At 40.5% G+C, this 21,052-nt stretch overlaps 1 protein-coding gene across 1 annotated transcript in view; it reads left to right on the top strand.

Moving 5' to 3' along the window:
• Positions 1–21,052, top strand: part of LOC126336209 (uncharacterized) — a 116,694-nt gene that overhangs the window by 48,740 nt on the left and 46,902 nt on the right. Inside the window, exons 3-4 of the mRNA XM_049999716.1 lie at positions 801–973; positions 10,031–10,137. Coding sequence (XP_049855673.1) covers positions 801–973; positions 10,031–10,137 — 280 coding nt within the window. The remainder of the gene's footprint in view (positions 1–800; positions 974–10,030; positions 10,138–21,052) is intronic.

Here is a 21,052-nt window from a genome sequence, read left to right on the forward strand (position 1 = left end):
CCCTACATGGTAGAACAGCCCACATACAAATAAGACAGAATGATGACCTGAGGAGCATTAACAGCACTAACATGTCAATTTCCACTCAGTGGTTATCTCTTCTGTCCACTGTTGCTCCTACTACACAAAGACGCCAAGAGAATCAAAGGCACCGCGGAGCGTTTCAGAATCCATTAACTGAAGAAATCTGCGGGGTTTGCTCCTTCGCGTCACGAATACTCAAGACCATATCTGAAAGTTACAAGGGAGATGTTGCCGCATCCTCAATAAGTGAACTTGTAGGGAAAGTGTTGCTTGTGACCGTGGTGCCAGCAACAGACAATGAGACATATGGCGGAGAGTTGCGCATTACCAGTCTATAAAGGTAGCCGGAGAGCCTTAAGCAATTGGACACCGAGTGCAACGATCTGATTCTCAGACGTAGACATTACTCTGGGAATATATTGCATATATCTGTATGTTCTGTAAAGACACAGGGTTATAATGATACTCCTGTACTAGATCATGTTCTAGTCCTGTCAGAAGTTTGGATGTGTGCAAAGGCGTTCTTGTCATCTCAGCAGAGGCTGCTCCGTTTGCAAAAATGTGTCAGCAGAATAGTATACCCTTCATAATTTACACCGGAATAACTCAGACTAATACCTTGGTTAATCCTTCATGCCCTGGATCTCTTTCAGAGTAAACCAGAAACACTGTGGAAGGGGCAGTTGAGTTCAGCTTTCACTATTCTGTTCCAGAAGATACAGTCCTGTCTCATAATATCGTTTATTACGTCAGCTGATTCCATTTTCTTTTGAAAGGTTGAACGACGTGGAATGGAACTCAGAAACGCTGCCTAATGATCATCTGAGGGACAGTATTCTTTCCCCTTTAATGCACGCTGTTCGGCGCATCACAAGAGCCATAATCGTCAGGAGATGGTGCTATTACCGACGACAAATTAAGTTTTCTGTCCAGCACTTGAACAAAACTGGTGAGTATCTTTTAGATAAGTTTGATATTGTTAAATAAAGCGTAATGTTCTCAGTAAGGTATGCCATCAAGGGAACCTCGCCGTAGATAATGCATACGTACATGACAGGGGTGAGTCTACGCTGACAAAAGTGTCAAAATTCATAGAAAACTACTATCTTAGAAGTAACTAGTAAGCGAATCGGACGCAAGCATTTATTATGCTTATTAATGAACACGAACGCTGAGAACAATTTTCAGCTGATGTCAGATAAGCACATCAGACAAAAAGTTAGTCGCCCGCAGGCAACATCACGCTACTACAGTACAGTTCACTGCCTGTAGCCTAGAAAACTGAGTTCGGGAAGGAAGGGAGTGTCCACAAGTTTCTTCAGGTGTGCCACAACCAATAGTCATTCATCAGATCCCACACAGACACCGAATTCAAATGGTTCAAATGGCTCTGAGCACTATGGGACTTAACATCTTAGGTCATCAGTCCCTAGAACTTAGAACTACTTAAACCTAACTAACATCACACACATCCATGCCCGAGGCAGGATTCGAACCTGCGACCGTAGCAGTCCCGCGGTTCCGGACTGCAGCGCTAGAACCGCACGACCACCGCGGCCCGCGACACCGAATTGCGAGGTAAATGAATTACAGGGGCGGTTCTGAGTTTGCGGTTCATGATGGACGCAATACGTCAGAAAAACAAGAATAAGACTGGAAGAGTAAGAACAAAGTGCTGTCCTTTCTTCTTGTCAGTGTTTTCTATATGTTCCATTCTTCATCGATTCTCCGGGAAACCTCCTCGTGTCTTCTTTAATCCGTCCACCTAGTTTTCAGATTGCTTCCACAGCACTACATCTCGGACGCTTCGAGTCTCTTCTTTTCACTTTCATACAAGCCTGTGTTCCAAATTTTGCCCTCAAATTAAAGCTAATGTTTTATACTAGTGGATTTATTTTGGACGAGAATGCCTCTTTTCCTGACTGTTCTAGTCTTGTTTTTATGTCTTCCTCAATATTTCCGTTATGTGTTTGATGCTTTCAAGGTAGCAGGATTCCTTTACTTCATCCACTACCTCTTGCCAAATTTTGATGTTAAGTTTATCAGATATATCAATTCTGGCACTTCATTTTTTTCATTGATTGATTTATTAATTGAGGGGGTTGTAGAGCTTTTTTTTGTCTTTAGTTTACTATCAGATCATCCTGTGTGTTCCTTAGACTGTTCATTCCAGCCAACTAGTTCTACGGGTATTTCACTCAGGACAGCAATATCTTCAGGAATCTTATTTTTGATCTCCTCCCAATATAAATTTTAATCCCACTTCTCACTCTGTCTTCTAATTCCATCTTTGCTTCTTCGACGTACTGTGTGAAAGATTACATTCTCCTCTTACCCCCTTTCTAATCTGAACACTTGGTTGCTGGTCTGCGATTCTAATATTTTCTTCTTGTTTCTTGGAAAAACGGAATGTTACTGACTTTCCCTGTAGCTTACACCTACGATCCTGAGAATTTCTAACATCTCGCAGTATTTTAAACTATCATTTGATTTTCCTATTTTGGCAGTTCCTCTGAACCTGACTTGATCTCTCATAAGTCTTGCTTTAATACTCGATCACAGCCTCTGTCTCTATGGTGCCTTTATCTTTCCTAAAACGAAACTGACCGTGTTCTAGCACTTCCTCAGTTTCCTTTACCCTCTTTTGTAAATTAAACCTGTCAGCGACTAGGATGCATGAACTGTTAAGCTGATTCTGATAAAAGTCCTAGCACTTATGTGCCCGGGCTATCTTAAGGACTGACTGGAGGATATTTTCCTAAGAGTCTAATGTTATGTCTCCAGAACCACGTATGTATAAACCAACTGTAATAATAGTCTGTTTCCGATTCCTCCGGTGATTTTGTAAATATCTGTGTAAATATTCTGCATGCCTTCGTCGTAATTTGATCACATGTCTTCCAAAACTATGTTTCGAGTTACTAATAAATCCCCTCTGTCCTCAGCCCCCTCTCACAGACTTTTAATGCACTCTTTACACCTACTTCCTCTCTCCTTTGCATGTAACAATAGAATTTCTAGTGCACTCTTAAAGTTGACATCTTTGGATTAAGTTTCACAGAAGATATTTTGACTTCTTTATAATCTAATCAGTCCTTGCGATGACATTTCTTTTTCGATTTCCCCTCATTATTTCAGTTGCCTTTACACTTTGTCTTCCCTGCACTTCATATTTATTTTATTCCTAAGCCGCTTGTGCTGCTGAATTCTTCTTCTTTATTTGGTCGATTGAAGTATTTTTCTGTTATCCAAGCTTTCATCGCAGCTGCCATCCTTGTACCTATTTTGTCTGGCCAGTTATGTGATTCCCTTTTTTAGAGATTTCCACTGCTCTTCAAGTGAATTCATTATCGAAATATCCTATGCCCGTGACGTCGAGATGTATTCCTGAACTATTGTAGTTGTGGTTGGTTTGTTATCGATTCTGATGAGAATAATCCTATCACCGAACTGTTCACAGAAACACATTATCTGCTCCTCCTTACCATTCATGACGAACCCTTCAAATATCTCTTCTTTTTCAGCTTTTGATATTAGCCCATATTCTGCTTACGAGAAATCTTTCTTTTCTTTCCATTTCACTTCACTGACCCTCACTATGTATAGTCTGAGCCTTTATTTACGTTTTGAGATATTCTGCCTCACCTACCACGTTCAGATTTACGTCATTCCACGCTTTTGGTTTATGCAGTTTTCTTCTTGTGGTCACCTCTCACTCTGCAGTGCCCTCCTGCAGAGACGAGTGGAAGACAAATACGGAATCATCTGCCAATGGAGACATTCATGACACATGACAGGGCACATATTCTGTGGATTACATTACCTGTCTTAAATTCCGTGGTTTCTACTGACTTCAGCATACTCATGCCACTGATTCTTGCAGTTCTCTGACCTATTCCCGTAGTTTCCCAACAGAAGGAGAAAAGTGTTTCCCAAACCTCTGCCCGCTCCTCCGATCTCGTTAACAAGGCAGATGGCAGAACGAGGCTCGCCGCTTGTACTTGAAAATCTTCAGCCACCTCTGCCTTAGATAGCTTTAGTTTCATGTGGAGCAATATCCAGGGCATCCAGATGATTATAGCATATCCGAAGACTCTTACGGGTTCTCTTCCTCTCCCAATTGAGGTCATTAGCAAGAGAGGCTAGAGGCAGAGTTACACGGCATTTCCATGAGGTCTCCTAAAAGCGACAAATTCTTTCCCAGTTTGTTTACTTTTTAACTACAAAGGTGACAGTTTTCTAGTCGTCTCTTACATCTAACTGCAGGTACTGAAGTATGTTCATAAACAAAATTTTTTGTATAAACGTTTCAGTCCAACAAACATCATGATAAATACACGTTTCGATCAAAATGTATTCGGTATATGTACTAATAGAAAGGCATGGCAGCAATGCGGAGAGAATTGAATCGAGACCGGAGACCACCTTATTGCCGCTGTTAGGACACACAGTGTCTGTAATGCCACCTGTTAAAAAATTTAAAACAAGTAAAAAAATCGACGCACTACAAATGAATACTACGAATGGTACGGAAATCGGTAGAGCTTATGTACACGTTCAGATAAACAAATGATTACAATTTCAAAAATAAATGGATGATTTATTCAAGATAAAGAGCTTTACAAATTGTGTGAGTTACTAAGGCGGCCCTTATACAAGTAGTTATTTGGCTTCGCATTGACTGATAGAATTGTTGGATGTGCTAGTGACGGATTTCACCCCAAATACTGCCCAATTGGCGCGTTAGGTCGTCTAACTTCCGCGGTGTTTGGAGGGGCCTGCACATAATGCTCATCTACATCTACATCTACATGGATACTCTGCAAATCACATTTAAGTTCCTGGCAGAGGGTTCATCGAACCACCTTCACAATTTTCTATTATTCCAATCTCGTATAGCTCGCGGAAAGAATGAACACCTATATCTTTCCGTACGAGCTCTGATTTTCCTTATTTTATCATGGTGATCATTCCGCCCTATGTAGGTTGGTGTCAACAAAATATTTTCGCAATCGGAGGAGAAAGTTAGTCATTGGAATTTCGTAAGAAGATTCCGTCGCAACGAAAAACGCCATTCTTTTAATGATTTCCAGCCCAAATCCTGTATCATTTCTGTGACACTCTCTCACATATTTCGCGATAATACAAAACGTGTTGCCTTTATTTGAACTTTTTCGATGTACTGCGTCAGTCCTATCTGGTAAGGGACCCACACCGCGCAGCAGTATTCTAAAAGAGGACGGACAAGCGTAGCTTAGGCAGTGTCTTTAGTAGGTCTGTTACATTTTCTAAGTGTTCTGCCAATAAAATGCAGCCTTGCGTTAGCCTTCCCCAAAACAGTTTCACTGTGTTCTTTCCCATTTAAGTTGTTCGTAATTGTAATACCTAGGTATTTAACTGAATTTACGGCTTTAGATTAGACTGATTTATCGTGTAACCGAAGTTTAACGAGTTCCTTTTAGCACTTATGTGGATGACCTCACACTTTTCGTTTTCGCAACATTCAGATATTTTTCCTAGATCGTTTTGCAGTTTGTTTTAATCTTCTGGTGATTTATTAGTCTATAAACGACAGCGTCATCTGCAATGAACAGAAGACGGCTGCTCAGATTGTCTCCCAAATCGTTTACATAGATAAGGAACAGCGAAGGGCCTGTAACACTACCTTGAGGAACGTCTGAAATCACTTCTGTTTTACTCGATGACTTTCCTTCAGTTACTACGAACTGTGACCTCTCTGACAGGAAATCGCAAATCCAGTCCATAAGCACGCAATTTTACTACGAGCCGCTTGTGTGGTACAGTGTCAAAAGCCTTCCGGAAATCCACGAATACGGAATCGATCTGAAATCCCTTGTCACTAGCACTCAGCACTTCATGTGAATGAGCTAGTTGTGTTTCACAGGAACGGTGTTTTCTAAACCCATGTTGACTGTTTCTCAATAGACCGTTTCCTTCGAGGTAATTCAAATGTTCGAACACAATCTCAATTAGAGAGAGAGTCCGGCGAACCTGCTGGCCAAGGCTGCTTTTGACAAGGACGAAGACAGACAGTAGAATTTCTCTCTATGTGAGTGCGGGAACTATCTTGCTGAACTGTAAGGCATGTGGCTTTCCATGATGCGCAGCAGAATGGGACGCAGATACAGCGCCGTGCTGTAAGGGTGCCACGGTTGACAACCAAATGGGAGCTCCTATGGAATGAAGTGGCAACCCAGGCCATCATTCCTGGCTGTGGTACCGGCGGCCGACAATCTGGTTGGTATCCAGACACGTCCTTGCTGGCCGTAAGGGCTTAGCTCGAAGCGGGGCTCATCACTGGCATACTCCAGTGAATGAGATTCCAGGTCTAATGTGACCCACACTACTGCAAATTGGCTTGTCGGTGAACAGTTCAGCGTAACGGGCGACGTGAGCTCAGCCCCATTTGTGTGAGCCCTCTATTTAGTGCTTAGTTGTGGTCACTGAACCTCGAGATGCACGTAGGATCGATGATAACGACGAATCCGGGGCTGTGAGTGCTTCTGAAACTTGCTCGGTCCTCACATTCTGTCGCCTCCCTAAGTCGACGCTTCCTTCTCGAAGCTGTATTCGGCCATGGTTCACCCCGTCCTGCCTGTACAGAATGAAATTCTCAAAAAACGTTATGCCCTTGCATCTTCATGTCCGCTGTTTACTATCGTTACCGTCTGGGCGGTGAAACTGCGCTGCAGTGACACACATTCACCCGTCATCTGCCAAAGTTACAATTTCGCATCTTCCGTCTATATGAATAAGAATTTATGATCTCGTGGTCCGTCGTCATATTTTTTTTTCTTTGAATGTGTTATGGGTACTAATAGTTAAATATTTATTTCGTGTGGACTATGAAAATAATAAATTCTCTTTGAGTATCGTCTTGAAGGATTAATTGCGATTTTGAAACACATGCTGTGTCAGTTGATGAGCATTCATATATTTATTTCATTAACAACACAGAGTAACCCTCCACCTTGAAATCTAAAGTCGATCGAGCGCTGCTAAATCTAATAGCAAAGACCTCATATTTAAAGTGTTATTGGTACGCAGTTGTTAAAGCTATTTTGAAGAAAGTAAAGAACATGGCACATAAATGATTCTCTACAGTTACATAGAATTTAATTCCAAAGTTGTTTCTGCCTAGTTGAGGGCACTATAATTTCCAGAAGTCGAAAAAAATGTAAAACAATAGGTTACAGTATGTAGAGGGAAGTGATATGCTACATTTGGATGTGTTATTATTGTCTAAGTGCCTTGTTGGTTCATCTCATCAGAGATGGAGTTGTTGTGGGTTTTTTGTGTTCGTGTGTGTAGATACATGGGGAGTTGCACGCCGGGACACTGTATGATATTCAGTAGTCGTTTGTATAATTGTTGGTAGTTGTGGTATATTCTTTGTGATAACTTACATACATACACACCTGGTGGTATACAGATTATATACTGATCGAGCATTTGATACATGGAGTACATGAATTTTAGTTTTACATGAAGAATAAACGTCTGTAAATTTAGTAGTAGAAATATAATGTAGTTCATTGCCTCTTGCGTGCGGCAATCCATAAATAACTTAATCCATTAGATTTTGGTTTTATACATGGTTTATACAGAAAATACATCTGATGAAAAAACGTTGGTTGTAGCTCTACATAAAGAACAGAATATACATCTGCCTATACATAACAAAACGTATAATACATTACTGCTTGTATACAGTATTCTATACACAATATGCAGTGTGTCGTTGGGGAGGTGGAGCCTCGGAACAAAAGTTCTTTCGTTCCTTTTCCTCCCAGGCGAAGTTTGCCTTTTTACTAAAGTCTTTTTATGTGATGTCACTGATTCTCTCAGTAATATGTTAGTTTTAAGTTTGTTACTGCCTGTTGTGTTGTTGTTGGCTCTATCATGACGTATAGACTCGTGTGTTGTTGTTTTGGGTCCCTCACGTGTTGATCCCCTTTTAATCATATTCAACCTTAGCATGTTGGTTTCTTCCTTGGTTTCGGAATCTGTGGTCGTGCTTGCGTCCTCCGACGTGGTTTTTTGTGTTGTTTGTGGTCGTCTACGCCTCCTTACATATGAGTTTTGGCGCTTGTATTCTTCGTACAATGTGTTCGATACACTATCAGATACGGGATTACATATTATTCTGGCGATGTCATTATCGTTCTGCATAGGTCTCACATGTGCTACCGTGTTACATTGCAGTACGATGCTTCCTGCTGCCCCCGTTTCTCCACAACTGCATCTTTCAGTGTTAGTTAGTGTCATACGTTTTAAGAGTACTGGGCATAGCCCGAAGTCGGTCAGGAAATGGACCATCCCCTGGCTTTGGTCGATGTGTTTCAGTTGCAAAATTTGGCGTACATTAGGGAAAAAAAGTGTACTTGACGACCCTTGTCGAATGCCTCGCACTCTCTCTGTTTGAATCCGCTATTGTTTCATTTGTGTTTTGTTTGTAATGTTGATTCCTGTAATCTCGGTGGCTTTATCGAGCTTGCCGTTGTTAACCCAGTGATGTGCAGCTCTATAAAATACTGTTATGTCTATGGAGCAAGTTCCCATCACAATGCACACTGTCTCTGGTGATGTGGTGTTGAAGGTTCCACTCATTCTCAGGAGTACACTAGGTTGATGTCGTCTTGCAATTATCTTGTTAGTCTGTATGTTCAGTCTTGAACTTACGGCGAAGTGTGCAAAGCATGAGCATTACTGACAGCGGCTTGTATGATGGTATATATCTTCCTGTCACAACTCAGACATGCTGTGTAGCTGACAAATTAGAGGACACTGCTTGCTATTCACGGATTCGTGCATTCCTCTAGATGTCTGTAAAGTGTAAGTTTATGTAGTATTCTTCTGGAATATGCAACTCGGTACCATGCACATGAAGGGTGTGACAACAGAGTTTACCATTTTGCCATATAGTGGCGAGTTTTCAGTCCCCTTCAGCAATTTCTAAACGAGATCTGCTGGCATATAAGTAGCTTCCCAAACGTTGGCCAGCCCCTGTGGCCGAGCGATTCTAGGCGCTTCAGTCCGGAACCGCGCTGCTGCTATGGTCGCAGGTTTCAATCCTGCCTCGGGCATGATTGTGTATGATGTCCTTAGGTTAGTTAGGGGACTGATGACCTTAGATGTTAAGTCTCATAGTGCTTAGAGCCATCTGAACACAAACGATGATACCATAAATTGGAGATGTATGTGTATCGAGTATTACCGCTTCCTGAGACTTCTCAGAAGGTCGTCTGAAGAAAAAGCAGCGTCAGTCTTACTACCACAAACAGAAAGCCATTCCCATCGATGAATACCACAGAATACCACACAATGTCCCAGTCGACACTGGGTCTGCCAGACCCAAGTCTCTGTTGTCAGTGGTAAACGATACATAGCAAATCCACATCTCAAACCAGCTTCCATAAATCTCTTCCTGCACGATGGAGGTTTTCTTGCCATACTCCTGTCTTCAGTCCATCACGTTGCCACATGCTCTGCCGTCAATATGCTGCAGCCAACTGTACTTGTGATATTTCGATATGATGTTATCAAGTCCCTCACGCCAAAGATTCTACGTACCTCAAAGTCGAAAAGACGTCAACAAACTACACATTCACGTACTCTCGACAATGTTTGTTGTGCTGTGCCCCTATTAGCATTAGGAACACACAATACATGTATCATGTACCATGCTTACCGCCATATGCCATCTGTAGTGATGTCATTTTGTTGGACTGAAAATACCTAGGATAAGCTAGTATAAGGATGATGCGATAAACATATCCCATAGGCAGAAAAAGTAGTGGAGTATGAGTTTGGTAAAGGTTTTCATGTTGCAACTCTAAACACTTCCGACAAAGATGCAGTTTCAGAAGTTCTACAGTTTTACAGTCTGTAAAGTGGTTAAGGCAGGAAGTGAAAGTTGTGCTTTAACAGAAAGTGGATGCGCTGGATTATTCACTGATATTTCGCCTTTCTCCTCCTCCTGAAGGTTTCCTGGAACGCTACTCCAGCTACAGGCGAGAGTCCGCGCAGCTGCTCTCCCTCGGTGTGACACATCTCTCAAAGCTATTCGTTCCCATCGCATTCGAACACATGGTAAGTGGCGTTCCTTTTCTCCTGTTTTGAGCTGTGCTATATGTGCGTGGGGTGAAAACCTGATACACACAGCCTTGTGTAAGCAGTCAGTTCTTGGTGTCTGTTTCCTGACTTACCTGGCTCACACTGACATTAGCTTACCTCTCAGACTGTAATGTTAACTCTGAAGGAGTTCTGACCCATCTCTGAGACTGTAATCCACGTGGGGTCATCAGACACAGAGTGAAAAGTCGAAAGAGGTATGGGTAGGAAAGAAAGTCTTCTGCATCTTTTTTTTTATTTCTTACTTTGGCCGAATTTCCTATGTAAACTGATGGGGAAACCACATCCCAACACCAAGAAGTAATTAATACCTAGTAGTGAAATTATTGGAATACATTTATCTATGTAACATATTTAAGTGATGAACAGGTTGAGGTAAACTCGAAGAAAGCCATTGCAAGTTGAAATGCAGGTACATTAATAACCAGTGTAACTGACAGGATGTTGAATGCAAATACACAAACATGCATGCATTGTGCTGTACAGGTGTCAGACGTTAGTTGTGGAGCGGAGTACCATGCCTGTTGTACTTGGTCAGTCAATGCGGGGTCTGGTAATACTATTTGTGAATAACGCTGGAGTTATCGTCCAATGATGACACATACGTGCTCGGCTGAGGACAGATCTGCTAATCGAGCAGGCCAATGCCACATATCGATACTCCATAGATAATGTTGGGTTAAACTAATGCCCACAGTCACGCAAGGGGTGATCCCTGTGGTTATTGGGACCAGGCAGACAGTTTTTTTTTTTTTAGGTAAAGCCAATGTCCAGACAGACAACAACCAAGGAAAATAGAAGAAAAGAAACTTCATGCACAGCAAATAGGGATAAAGCTAAGGGTGGTATCAACTTACTTCACCAAAATATCACGGGAATAAAAAACAAAGTAGATGAGCTGATAATGTGTTTAGATTAGATTGATATCTTTGTCTGTCTGAGCACCATGTAACTGTGAGAATGGAAAATGTTAGTATAAACGGGTATAATTTGGCATCTTACACTTGTAGATCCAGTATGGATAAAGGAGGAGTTGCCATTTCTATAAAACACAGGTATAAATACAGAACTGTTGAAGTAAGCAAATTTTGTGTTGATCAGTAGTTTGAGGTTTGTGATTGTGAACTTCAGCTAGGTAATGTGTTGATATTAGCAACAGTGTACAGGTCTCCACTAAGAGATTGGGAGCTATTCATAAAAAAGTTTGATTCTCTATTATGCTGTCTGTCAGACAACTAGAAGTTAGTAATCTGTGGTGATTTGAATGTCACCTTTCTAAGCAATTCTGCTAGGAAAAGTGAACTAGAAGTGTTATAACAACATATAACGTAGAAACAAAATGGTTCTGAGCACTTTGGAACTTAACATCTGTGGTCATCTGTCCCCTAGAACTTAGAACTACTTAAACCTAACTAACCTAAGGACATCACACACATCCATGCCCAAGGCAGGATTCGAACCTGCGACCATAGCAGTCGCGCGGTTCCAGACTGTGTGCCTAGAACTGCTAGACCACCATGGCCGGCACTTAAAAACAGTGATCAATTTCCCTACACATATAGCTCAGGACAGTAGTACTCTAATAGAAAATGTACTTGTATAGCAAGAGGATGTAGAACAAACACATGTTTTGCCTGTGGTAAATGGATTACCTGACCATGATGTACAACTGATTAACTTCCAAAACCTAACAGGGTGTACACTTCAGAAACCATTAAGTAAAAGTATGAGGGTGCTCAACCCGATATCTATAGATCACTTCAGAGAAAGTTTAGGAAATGTAAACTGGGAAGATGTATATAATGAGCTAAATGTTAAGGATAAATGCAGCATATTTCTTGATAAAATTATATCCCTTTTTAACACTGTATTCCAAAGAAAATTACCAACTGTAACACCACAAACTTTTCAAAGAAACCTTGGATTAATACAGGTATTAAAGTTTCTTCAGAAAGAAAAAGAAAACTGTATGAAACAGAAAAAAACAGTAAAGTTCCAGAAGTAGCTGTACACTATAAAAATTATTGTAACATACTGAGAAAAGTTTTAAGGAAATCAAGAAATATGTATGTTAGAGAAGAAATTTACAACTCCAGCAATAAAATCAAATCAATATAGAATGTTATTAGAAGGGAGACAAGAAAAGTAACCACTGGAGTAGGTAGTATTACTGTTAAAGAGAATGAGACCATCTTAACCAACAGTACACAGGTAGCCAATGTATTTAACAATCACTTTTTAAGTGTAGGAGAAAAAATTGATGAAAATAGTTCAAAACAAAAAGCCAGGCAGTACATGAAAGAGTGAGTGTTGAAAAAATTTAGTCAGATTACATTTCATCTAACAACCTGTGTGAAATAACGAAAATTATTAAATCTTCAAAAAATAAATGTTTTGTTAGAGTAGATGACATCTCTAACAAGTTATTAAAACTATGTGGAGCAACTACAGCTTATTTTTTGAGTCACATATGTAATGCATCACTGACTCAGGGCTTTTTTCCAGACATTAAAATATGCCATTGTCAGGCCTCTCTACAAAAAAAAGGAAACCATAGATGTCAATAATTACCGGCCAGTATCCTTGCTTACAGCATTTTCCAAAATCTTTGAGAAAGTAATGTACTCAAGAGTGGTTAGCCATCTCAACAGTAATGGGATACTTACTAAATCACAGTTCGGATTTAAGAAATGCTGTTCCACTGAGACAGCAATATACAATTTCACTGTCCACATAATAGAGTCTTTAAATAATAAAATGTTACCAGTAGGAATATTCTGTGACTTATCCTAAGCATTTCATTGTGTGAACCGTGACATTACGTTAAAGAAATTACAATTATATGGTATAAATGGAACAGCATATGAGTGGTTTAAGTCATATCTACAAAACAGGATGCAAAATATCTCTTTATATGCTACTAGTGATTCAAAGGAGTTTGCCACTTCATCTAACTTGGGTGAAATTACATGAGGAGTTCCACAAGGTTCGATCATGGGTGCCCTCCTGTACTTGATATATGTGAATGACCTCCCTTCTCATGTTACTTTAAGTGTCTCGTTTCCTAATCTCATTGACTTAGCATCGCCTGATTTAATTCGGCTATATTCTATTATCTTTGTTTTGCTTTTGTTTATGTTCATGTTACGTCCACCTTCCAAGACAATGTCCATTACGTTCAACTGCTCTCTCAAATCCTTTGCTCTCTCCAACAGAATTACAGTGCCATCGTCAAACCTGAAAATTTTTATACTCTCTCCTTGATCTTCAATTCCTATTCCAAATTTTTCAGTGGGTTCCTTTACTGCTTGTTTAATGTACATATCGAATAACATTTGGGGTACGCTACAACCCTGCTTCACTCCCTTTTCAACCACTGAATCCCCTTCGTGCCCCTTGACTCTTATAACTGCCGTCTGGCTTCTGTACAAGTTGTAAACAGCCCTTCACTCCGAATATTTTACCCCCGGCTACTTTCGGAATTACAAAGAGACTATTCCAGTCAACATCGTCAAAAGATTTCTCTGAGTCTACAAATGCTATAAATGTAGCTTGGTATTTCCTTATATTATCGTCTAAGATAAATCGTATGGTCTGTAGAGTCTCTCGTTTCCCTACACTTTTCCGGAATCCAAACTGATCTTCCCTGAGGTCAGCTGCCATCAGTTTTTCAATTCTTTCGTAAAGAATTCGTGCCAGAATTTTGCAACCACGACTTATTAAACTGATACTTTGGTAATTTTCACACCTGTCAGCAACTCCTTTCATTGTAATTGGAATTACTACGTTGTTTTTGACGTCTGAGGGTATTTCGCCTGTCTCACACAACTTACACACCAGGTGGAAGAGTTTTGTCATGGGTGTCTCTCCAAAGGCTGTCAGTAGTTCTGATGGAATGTGTCTACCCCGGACCCTTTTTTGACTTAGATCTTTCAGATGTGTGTCAAATTCTTCTCGCAGTACCATATTATCCACACTATCATTCTCGACATCCAGTTCCCTTTCTGTAATATTGCTTTCAAGTTCATCTCCCTTGTATAGGAGCTCTATATACTCCCTCCACTTTTCACTTTCCCCTTCTTTGGTTACGACTGGTTTACCATCTGAGCTCTTGATTTTCATACAGCTGCTTCTCCTTTCCGCAGTCCGCCTGCTTAGCTGGGTTATAACGTGCTTGCCTCCTAAACACTGCGTCCGAGTTCGATTCCAGGCCAGGTGGAACATTTTCTCAACTCGGGGACTGGATTTTGTGTTGTCCTCATCATAATTTCATCCTCATCATCGACCGCAAGTCGCCCAATGTGGGGTCCACTGAAACAAGAGCTCCACATGGCGGCCGAATCCGAATGGGACATCCCGCCCAACAATGTGATACGATCGTTTCATTTCATTTTCCTTTCCCCAAAGGCTCTTTTAATTTTCATGTAGGCTGTATGTGTATTTTCTCTAGTGAAACATGCTTCTAAACTCCTACATTTGTCCTCTAGCCATTTCTTCATATCAATTTCTTCATATCAACTCTTCCTTCAATCTTATTTTTAAACCTTTGTATTTCCCATCGGCATCTCTATTTACTGCATTTTTAAATTTCCTTCTTTCATCAGTTACATTCACTATTTCTATTGGACCTCGTCCCTTTACCTGTTTGACTCTCTGCTGCAATCACTAATTCATCTCGCAAAGCTACCAATTCTTCTTCCACAGAATGCTTTCCTGTGTACTAGTCAAGCTTGTCTAACACACTGTCTGAAACTGTCAACAACCTATGTTCTCTCAACTTATCCGTATCCCATCTTCTTAATTTCCTATTTTTTCCTCTTTCTTTAGTTGTAATCTACAGTTCATAACTAATAAGTAGTGGTTACAGTCCAAATCTGCCACTGGAAGTATCTTACAACTTAAAATCTGGCTCCTAAATCTCTGTGTAGCCATTATATGATCAATCTGGAACCTTCTTGTGTCTCCAGGTCTTTTCCACGTATAACATCTTATTTTGTTATACTCAATCATGTGTTGGCGCCGATTAAACTATATTCTGTACTAAGTTCTACCAGGTGGATTCCTCCTCTTTCATTCATTTTCCCCAATCCATTTTACCTACTATTTTTCCTTTTCCTACTATCGAATTTCAGTCCCCCATCACAATTAGATTTTCGTCTCCTTTAATTCTCTGAGAAATTTATTTTATCTCATGATATACTTCTTCAATCTCTTCCTCATCTGCGGAGCTAGTTGGCATGTCAATTTGTACTACTGTGGTAGGTAAGAAAAGGCCTCCCCATAGACCCCAGACTGTAGATGCATCCTGCTGTCACCACACCATTTCGTCCAGGTAGCATCATAAAGAAGTGACCTGTGCGCAACAAACGTCACGTGAGCTATGTGTCAACAGTGCATTTGCTCATACAGCCGTCGACCATGCAGTTACCACATGATCAATAACGGAGCTTTTGCTGCAATTCCGCAGCGGTGTTGTAGGATCCCAAAGGCTGACAATTGGACGCTGAAGCAAATATTATGCTACCTGGTGACTGGACTGAAACTGTTTAAGCTAGAATACTTCAGATGATTCGGCAGAGTAATAAGTGATGTGGGAATCAGGCCTCACATACAAAATACCATAGCTTGACGATATTTATAGCAATTCCAGAGCGTGCAACATCTTCTAAACGGAGTTTCTGGAAATTAAATATGATTAAAAACCACTTAAAGTCGGGTATAGGTGAAAATGGCTGTTAAATGCAAGATATGTTTTCGGTAAATAATACACAGATGCTAAATTTGACTTTAGAGACATAAGCAATGAGATTGCATTGCACAAAGAATGGAATCGAAAATTAAATTTGTGATAAAAAAACAATTATTGAAAGGAACATGTTCTCAACACGTATTTAAAGCCCTTTCCTTGTGCTTTCAATTAATAATGTGTACACTTTTAATAACTTACGAGGAGCAAATAAAATTTGCCCTAGCTGTTGCGTAAAATAAGACATAGATTTTGATTTATTTCCAATCTTTACAGAAATTTTACTCAATTTGCAATATATTTATAACAATGATGCATTTAATTAATTGTACGCAATTTTTTTTATCTCTGGTTGTTATTGTCGTTCTTGTGATATTCAGTGTAAAAACTGATTTGGCGCAGCCATCCTCGTTAGTCTGTCTATGCAGTCTTCTTCATCCCTTCATACATAGTGCGTCGTACACCTGTCTGAACCTGCTTGGGAGCAATTGACAGGAATGGGGGAAAGAAATACGGTAGAAGAAGAATGGGTAGCTTTGAGGGATGAAATAGTGAAGGCAGCAGAGGATCATGTAGGTAAAAAGACGAGGGCTAATAGAAATCCTTAAGTATCAGAAGAAATATTGAATTTAATTGATGAAAGGAGAAAATATAAAAATGCAGTAAATGAATCAGGCAAAAAGGAATACAAACGTCTCAAAAATGAGATCGACAGGAAGTGCAAAATGGCTAAGCAGGGATGGCTAGAGGACAAATGTAAGGATGTAGAGGCTTATCTCACTAGGGGTAAGATAGATACTGCCTACAGGAAAATTAAAGAGACCTTTGGAGATAAGAGAACCACTTGTATGAACATCAAGAGCTCAGATGGAAACCCAGTTCTAAGCAAAGAAGGGGAAGCAGAAAGGTGGAAGGAGTATATAGAGGGTCTATACAAGGGTGATGTAAGTGAGGACAATATTATGGAAATGGAAGAGGATGTAGATGAAGACGAAATGGGAGATACAATACTGCGTGTTGAGTTTGACAGAGCACTGAAAGACCTGAGTCGAAACAAGGCCCCCGGAGTAGACAACATTCCATTGGAACTACTGACGGCCTTGGGAGAGCCAGTCCTGACAAAACTCTACCATCTGGTGAGCAAGATGTATGAGACAGGCGAAATACCCCCAGACTTCAAGAAGAATATAATAATTCCAATCCCAAAGAAAGCAGGTGTTGACAGATGTGAAAATTACCGAACTATCAGTTTAATAAGTCACAGCTGCAAAATACTAACACGAATTCTTTACAGACGAATGGAAAAACTAGTAGAAGCTGACCTCGGGGAAGATCAGTTTGGATTCCGTAGAAATTTTGGAACACGTGAGGCAATACTGAACCTACGACTTATCTTAGAAGCTAGATTAAGGAAGGGCAAACCTACGTTTCTAGTATTTGTAGACTTAGAGAAAGCTTTTGACAATGTTGACTGCAATACTCTCTTTCAAATTCTGAAGGTGGCAGGGGAAAAATATAGGGAGCGGAAGGCTATTTACAATTTGTACAGAAACCACATGGCAGTTATAATAGTCGAGGGACATGAAAGGGAAGCAGTGGTTGGAAAGGGAGTGATACAGGGTTGTAGTCTCTCCCCGATGTTATTCAATCTGTATATTGAGCAAGCAGTAAAGGAAACAAAAGAAAAATTTGGAGTAGGTATTAAAATCCATGGAGAAAAAATAAAAACTTTGATGTTTGCCGATGACATTGTAATTCTGTCAGAGACAGCAAAGGACTTGGAAGAGCAGTTGAACGGAATGGATAGTGTCTTGAAAGGAGGATATAAGATCAACATCAACAAAAGCAAAACGAGGATAATGGAATGTAGTCGAATTACGTCAGGTGATGCTGAGGGAGTTAGATTAGGAAATGAGACACTTAAAGTAGTAAAGGAGTTTTGCTATTTGGGGAGCAAAATAACAGATGATGGTCGAAGTGGAGAGGATATAAAATGTAGACTGGCAATGGCAAGGAAAGTGTTTCTGAAGAAGTGAAATTTGTTAACATCGAGTAGAGATTTGTCAGGAAGTCATTTCTGAAAGTATTTGTATGGAGTGTAGCCATGTATGGAAGTGAAACATGGACGATAAATAGTTTAGACAAGAAGAGAATAGAAGCTTTCGAAATGTGGTGCTACAGAAGAATGCTGAAGATTAGATGGGTAGATCACATAACTAATGAGGAAGTACTGAATAGGTTTGGGGAGAAGTATGTGGCACAACTTGACCAAAAGAAGGGATCGGTTGGTAGGACATGTTCTGAGGCATCAAGGGATCACCAATTTAGTATTGGAGGGCAGCGTAGAGGGTAAAAATCGTAGAGGGAGACCAAGAGATGACTACACTTAGCAGATTCAGAAGGATGTGGGTTGCAGTGGGTTTTGGGAGATGAAGAAGCTGGCACAGGCTAGAGTAGCATGGAGAGCTGCATCAAACCAGTCTCAGGACTGAAGACCACAACAACAACAATCTCTCTGTCTACAAGTTTCCCCTCCCCCCACACCCAGCACTTATAACCACTTGCCAAATTAATAAATTCCTTGATGCATCAAAGTGTATCCTACAACAGCATTACTTCTTTCCGTGCAGTTGTCCCTAATTTTCTCTTGCCCCGTTTTTTAATTAATTATCGTTTCATGTACCAATATGATGTTCAGTATTGAGCTACAGTGTGTTCGAAAATTCCCTTTACAAACTGCTAGTATTTGTAGAGAGGAGAAATGTGACCACCTTTACAAATAATTCATTAGGCTTAACGCCTTACATAACTTGCTTTACAGTTCCAGTCATAAACAGCCAAAAAAAAAAAAAAAAAAAAAACGCTCGTGTACTCGCTGACGGGTTCTCTTCAGCGTAATGCAGCGCGGCCGCTTCAAAGTCGGGTGCGCGGTGTCTTCGCTGGTCAACGGCGTTCATTTCGAAGAGGAAACCATTACTGAATGCAGCTCTATTCCAGTCAATGAGATTCAAGCCTCCGGTTGCTTCGTTTTACCCAAGTCCCACCTCCTTAATTTCGTATCTTTTTCAAATTTCACCAATTTTAGTCTGCAGTCAAAACCAATAAATTATGATCAGAGTCCACATCTTCCCACTTGGAAATCTGGTTTGTAAGTCTTTATCTTAGCATTATATATTGGATGTGAAACTTTGCAGTGTCTGCACGCCTTTTCTACGTATAGACCTTCCTTTCATGATTTTTAATCCAAGTATTACTGATGATTAAATTGCGTTCTGTACAATACACTACCAGGTTGAAACTGCCTGGCAGATTAAAACTGCGTGCCAGATGGAGTCACGAACTCGGGAACTTTGTCTTCTGAGAGCAAGTACTCTAATATGTGAGCTGCCCATGCACCACTCATGGCCCCTCCTAGCAGCTTTACTTCCGCCAATGTCTCGTCTCCTGCCTTCCAAACTTCGCAGAACCTCCCCTGCGAAACCTGCAGAACTAGCACTCCTGGAAGAAATAATACGGGGGAAACATGGCTTTGCCACAGCCTGGGGAAAGTCTGGAAGGTAGGAAACGTGGTACTGGCGGAATTAAAGCTGTGATGAGGGGCCGTCAGTCGTTTGGGTAGCTTAGATGGTAGAGCAGTTGCCCGCAAAAGGCAAAGGTCCTGAGTTCGAGTGTCGGTCCGGAACAGAGTTTTAATCTGCCAGTAAGTTTCATATCAACACACACTCCACTCCACAGTGAAAATATCATTCTACCAGGGTGATTCCCATTTCATTCTTTTCGTGCTGTCTATATTCTCCTGCCACTTTTTATTCTCTTCCTTTTCTGACTACCGAATTCCAGTCACCCATCAAAAATAATATCTCGTCTAACGTAAGTATATAATTTTCTTTATTTCAAAATACGTACATTGAATCCCTTCAGCATCTACAGAGCTAATGGTCATTTAACTATCTGTTACCATGGTGTCTGTTCTCTTTGTTTCTATCTTGACTACGATAATACATTCATTATGCTGATCATAATAGTTTAACCAAAGCTATATTTTCTTATTCATGGTTAGGTTTACTCCTGCGTCACCCCTACCTGATTTTGTGGTGATACGTTTTTCGCAGATGATGCAGTTATCTACAATAAACTACCGTATGTACGAAGCTCAGCAAGTATTCAGTCAAACCGGTGCAGTGATTGGCAGCTTGGTTTACGTACCCAATAACGTAAAATTGTGCACTTCACAAAATACAAAACCGCAGTATCCTATGAACAAAATATTAGTAATTCACAGTTGTAGTCTGTAGAGCCATACAAATACTTGTGTGTAATACTCAGTAGGGACATGAAGTGGGAAGACCTGATAGGCTCAGCCATGGGTACAACAGATAGTAGAGTTCGGTTTAGTGGTAAAATAACAGGGAAATTCAGTCATTGCTTAAAACAACACTCGAGGTCGCAGTAACATTACTTTACTAACTTATGTTTAAATCCATCCTCAAATGTTTTGGGCACCCTATGGCTGTTGCTGGCGGTTCCTCAGTTTTCACATGATGAAACGATCGTACACAGTGAACATCACTTCAAAAACCGAGGAGCCGCCAACAACAATCGTAGGGAGCCCAAAAATTCTGAGAATGGTTTCAGCATAAGCCGAGACTAGTCGTAAGAAACAAATGTTATTGCGATCTCGACTGTTGTTGTTATCAAAGTTAGCACCAGATCGCTGCGGTCCACGGACAATGTTGCCTAAATTTATGAAATGCAATCAGCCTACACAGAACATCGCTTACAAATCACTTCATGTCTCATCTCAGAATATCTCTCAAGTGCGAAGGACTTGTACAAAATAGGACTAGCACAAAATATTGAACATATACCAGGAAGGGCTGCACGGATGGTCATAGGTTTGTTAGACCCACGGAAGAGTGTTACTGAGATGTTGGAGGAACTGAACTAGCATACTTTAGAAGATAAACGAAAACCTCCAGAGGAAGTCTACTAACAAATTTTCGAGAACCAGTCTCAAACGATAACTCTAGAAAGTTACTACAATCCCTTACTTATCACTCAAGTAATGAGTACTGTTTCTTCGGGAATACATTTGTCTGAGCAGCATATTTAAGTGATTAACACTTC

The sequence above is a fragment of the Schistocerca gregaria genome, chromosome 2, assembly GCF_023897955.1.
Source record: "Schistocerca gregaria isolate iqSchGreg1 chromosome 2, iqSchGreg1.2, whole genome shotgun sequence".
In the NCBI taxonomy this organism is placed as follows: Eukaryota; Metazoa; Arthropoda; class Insecta; order Orthoptera; family Acrididae; genus Schistocerca; species Schistocerca gregaria.